Source organism: Sprattus sprattus, assembly GCF_963457725.1.
Source record: "Sprattus sprattus genome assembly, chromosome: 5".
Taxonomy (NCBI): domain Eukaryota; kingdom Metazoa; phylum Chordata; class Actinopteri; order Clupeiformes; family Clupeidae; genus Sprattus; species Sprattus sprattus.
In genome coordinates, this window is record NC_137924.1 from 17,620,398 (window position 1) to 17,625,278 (window position 4,881).

General features: G+C 40.2%; 1 protein-coding gene across 1 annotated transcript in view; it reads right to left on the reverse strand.

The window, feature by feature from the left end:
* Positions 1 to 808: 808 nt before the first annotated feature.
* The window catches only part of dachd (dachshund d), a gene marked incomplete at its 5' end in the record, with an annotated part of 114,506 nt that continues 110,433 nt past the window's right edge, over positions 809 to 4,881 (reverse strand). The window contains one exon of the mRNA XM_080839528.1: positions 809 to 1,348. Within this exon, the coding sequence (XP_080695654.1) occupies positions 1,311 to 1,348 (38 nt within the window). The 3' untranslated portion in view covers positions 809 to 1,310. The remainder of the gene's footprint in view (positions 1,349 to 4,881) is intronic.

Sequence of the window (4,881 nt, forward strand, 5' to 3'; positions counted from 1 at the left end):
TCAGAGCCGTAGGACATTTGGTTTAAATTACAGAGAAAATGTCAACTTCACTGTGACTTTACACCAGGTACACCTCCATTCATTAAATGTTTTTTTTTCTTTTAAAAAAGGTGTTTTCTCCCCATTAGGATTTGAACTGATATGATAATGAATTATACAAATAAAAACAGTGTGCCCCCCCCCCCCACCCTCACACCACCCCCGCCCTCCCTCTGCGTTGAGTCACGCACTTTCAAAATCACATCCGCTTTAGTGTTTAATACCCCAAAAACAGTAAGCTCCCTTAAAATAATGACTATAAATAGCCATAAGATCTTTACAACAAATTGTGATTGATGTGGAAATACTAACATCCAAATGACGGAGTAGTTCAGGGAATAAATCAATCTGGGTTTTTAGTGATGTATCTATTTGTTCGGCACAGTAAAGTTTTTTTTTATTAAATATGATCATTTCAGGACACACATGTACATGCCTGCATGCATCCTCACCAAAACGGCAGCTATTTGAAAACAACGATGGCTCAGAAACAAAACAAAGCAAAACAAAAAAAACAATAATAAAACAACTCTATAAAGTACATATAAATGGTCGGTATTGTTTCCCTAATTGTTCTACTACATACACAATACCATTTTGTTTTTTGTTTTTTTTCTTTGACTTTATATACATATACCATAGTGAGTGATTTTACCTATCCTCTGTCGTGGTATATACAACAATGGTAGAAAGGAAACTTGATTGTATCTTCTTCTAATTTAGAAAACATCAAACTCAAACATTAGTTGTTTTTGTTGAGCAACATATATTCAAATTCACATTTCCAGAGGCTGCATCCAACCTATTTTATCATCTTGGCAAATATCTATGACTGTTAAGAATTTCTTAAAATACATAAAAAAGAAAGGAAAGAAAAGAAAAAAAAGAACAACCTCTGAAGCAGATTTTTCCTTTTCATCAAAGCTTTCTCGCTGGTTTAAATACAGTATAAAAATCTTCAGTGCTGTGGGTTTGTTGGAAATAGAATAACCAGTGTACACCTAGGTACATGTTTTTTTTACTGTGCTCAATTTGTTTTGCCTTCAGTACTGCAGACTTGAGTCATCCTCCTTTGCTTCCATCACTATATTATGACGATGTCTGTGAGAGAGTCCTAATTCTAAGTTCGGATTCAACTTTCCTCTGGTTTTTGAGTAACACACTTCGTTGGAGGCTCAGCACGCGGCTTGACCAGTTTGTGTGTCTGAAATCCTGGCAAGACGCTCGCAAGAATCTTCATCTGAGTCTTCATTTCTCTTTGCAGTGTCATATCAGTACATCACTGTGGTTTTTAAAAAGAGTCTTCCGTCTGTGAAAATAAACAAGAGAAGATGTTCTCAGTTAGGGAAGTATTCAGTGGGGCTCTTGACCATTTTAAGCTAACACAATATGGATACACAGGGCGCACACAAACAGAAAAAGGAACACAACAGGGCGGTGGGGATTCACCTGCTAGCCATGTTTGCCAAAGAGACACCTAGTCTTAACACTACAACCAAAAGAAGAACAACAAACAACGCTCTTTTGTCCATAGCAAACAGTATGTTTTTAATGTCACTGGGGGAGGGAGGGGATATTGGCATTGTAATAACAGCTTCAACACTGACCGCCACATGTAAGGCTTCAGGTCAGGAGTAAATCCTCTCTCTCTCTTCCAATCACACAACAGCATTTACTGCCCAGGGTCTGGGCCATTTTAACCCAATAGATATCACGGTATGTGAAGTGGCAGTTTGGAAGGTGCTGATTATACCAGCTGTTTAAACATTATATTTCCTCATTGTCAAACCAACACAATCAGGCCATAAAAGGTCTTACCGAAAAAAAAAGAGAGAAAGGAAAGTGTGCTGATACAACTTATGCATATTTAATTCTTAACAAAAGGCAAATTGTAAGGGCAAGCGGGGTATCTTTATGCTTGGACGTCTCACAACAGCATGTCTCCGCTGTTTAAGACATTCCCTCTGACACGCTTGTTTGAACATAATATTGCACTCGTGCTGACGTGAGGCACTTTACAAAATGACATCTCCTGTAAGGAAATAGTGTTTATTGAAAAAGGCAGGGCACTTGGGCTCCGATGCTATCTAGCCGACACCTGCAATCTAACGAGCTTTGTCCATTTTCAAAGAACACTCATCCCCGGGCACGCCTCAGTGAACAGGCCCTCTCTCCGTGGCAGAGCTGGTAAAAGCATCTGTTAGCCATGGCTCAGGAGCTTGTTTGACGTTTATTACCCTTACATCTCCACCGCAAGAGAAGGCCACATTACTGCCTTTAAGCAGTGTTTTCTGCTCCCCCCCCCCACCTCCTTTCTGTCTCTCTTTTTCTCTTTGGAAGGGCACCTAAATAATTCAGTTTTAGAGAGAAAAGCTACACCTACAGACGTCAAGCAGCCGACAGCTCGAGGAGGCGACGGTGTTGTTCTCGTTTAGACATGACACAATCGGCGCCAGCAGGATGGAGAAGGGGGGAATATCTGCGATCAAATGGCACACATCAGGTTTTCCTTCTCTTTCGTGTTTTTGGGGAGCTTTCCCTTTGTTTTCAGTTAATACACTAGAATGATCTCGAGGGGAAGTCTGTGTTGAACTCATGCTGTGCCCATCCAATCTTACACCAATAGTCACATCGTTCATATCTCCAAAGGCGGACTGAATGATTGATGAAATCAATCAGCCACATGTTTCTCATAGTGAAAAGGCACAGTGTGACTGTGTGCAGAACAGGCACCCAGATCTTTACATAAGACCATTATGCACATTACACATATATTGATATTCACAGGTTTGGAGAGCCTGTGAACCTAAACACACACAGTGGCCTGCAATTAAGAACAAAGGGCTTGTGGGGAATATACAAACATGGGGGCTAATTATTGCAGACAGAGCCAAGTCTCTGAGGCAGTGTACTCCGGTCACTGCCACTCAGGCAAAACGCTGTGGAATTATGTTGAAAAAAAACCTTCATTACGGCGTGAATTTACCGCTAAAAATACAGTTCCGCATCAGAGGCACTCTGGCGAGAACTGAGGCATGGCGTGCCTCCATCCTTTGGCGGCTGCTGCCTCAGGTTGACATGGCGACGGGCACGAAGATTCCTCTGTCTGATTTGTTTTTCACAGGTTCAATTTATGAGCCCAGCAATAACAGCATCACATTAGCTAATGCATGGTTTACTGCTGGAGACCCCCATGTGTAAGTGATACTGCAATAGCGGGGGCACTGTACCAGTCGCAATAATCCGTGAAGAGTCCTAACTTGTTGGAAAACAAATTGAACAGAGGCTCAGTGAATAAACACTCTGCCGTCTTTTCATCAGTCGACTAAATGATGGAAGAGTGGGCAGCAGAAATCAAAGAGACTGCCCACTTCTGAGTTATTAATGCTTTAAGTGCCCCCGAAGGACACAAGAACTTAAGAGGAGAAGAAAAAAACCTTTAAACATAATTGATGTGAATATTTCAATGCCAACGTCTGATTCGCCCAAGAGACTGAGTTCAGAGTGCCCCTCCTCTCAAACACAGGTGGGATGCCAGTGAAATTTGAATTCAAGAGTCACGTGATGCAAGAAAGCTCACAGAATGCAGGCAGAAGCCAGTGACTATGATCTGTCTGCTTAACGGGCATTAAGCATGTCCTGATCATTCACACTAGTCAAGCGCTTTGAGAGATGGCATCAAAAGAACGCTTTAGTTCTTTCGACATATTTACATTACCTAGGAAAGAACGTTTCCCCAAGTGTTAGTCTGTGAATTAAATGGGTATGGATAACATAAATCAATTAGTAAACATGGAGATGTATATAGCTCTGTTCACTCGCTCTTTTGAATATATGGATGGGTCTGTTTAGAAAACATCGCATTTTACAGATTGATGATCTACTGTTCCGTAATTAGCATATTAATCTGGAGTCAAATGGGATGCATCGGTGCTGTGATGCACCACACAAACCCAGAAATATCTGATTGAAATTTTCTCAGAGAGAGAAATCGGATGCCATGTTGTTTTATGAAATAACCACCTCATTAAAATATGTTAAAACTTTAGCATTTTTATATTCAAATCAAGATGAAAAGTTCATTAAGGAGGATAAATATTTCATTAGATGCTAAATAAAACAAAGGGAATTTTTGGCTTCTCTCAGCATAAAATTCCTTTGAAAGATTAATTAATACATGTAAATTATGCAAATTATGCCCATGCAAATATTTTATGAAGACAATTAAGGGAACCATTAATTACTGCCTTTTTTGCTTCAGTGACATTCATTCATTTCATTTTAATTTCACTTTAACCGTTTTGATGTTTAATCTCGCAACAAAGAACTTTATCTCTGCTCGCAGGGTCATGTAAACTTGGAGAACACATGAAGAGGCAGTGGGCGAGAATCAGGAGAGATGCTGCTGAGATCTCTATGTACAGACGTGCCAGGATTCTGTGGCAGGATGCACTCCCAGAAGCACTGGGGCCTAGGAAAACACATTCCGGCTTGCTCTTGGAATGGATTCAAAACGCTGGAAAAGCAATTAATAAACACAGACTGTGTTAATATAGCAGAATTACTGAGTGTGACAAAAGACAAATAGAAATAATTAGTTCGCTGAAATTATGCTCTCATTAATACATTTTTTCTGCTGTGAGTTTGGGGAAATTATAGCACGCACACACGTTTTTTTTCTGCAGCTTTTTTAGAGAGTGTGATGAGGTCTGATTTATTTATTTATTAAGTTGGGTGCCGGTGTAATTTATCAACATCATTTTTTTTTGCCTGCCATTTGAGAGTAATTATGCAGGGAGCTGCTTGCGGAGAGCAGCAACGGTGACATGGACTCCAGACAAA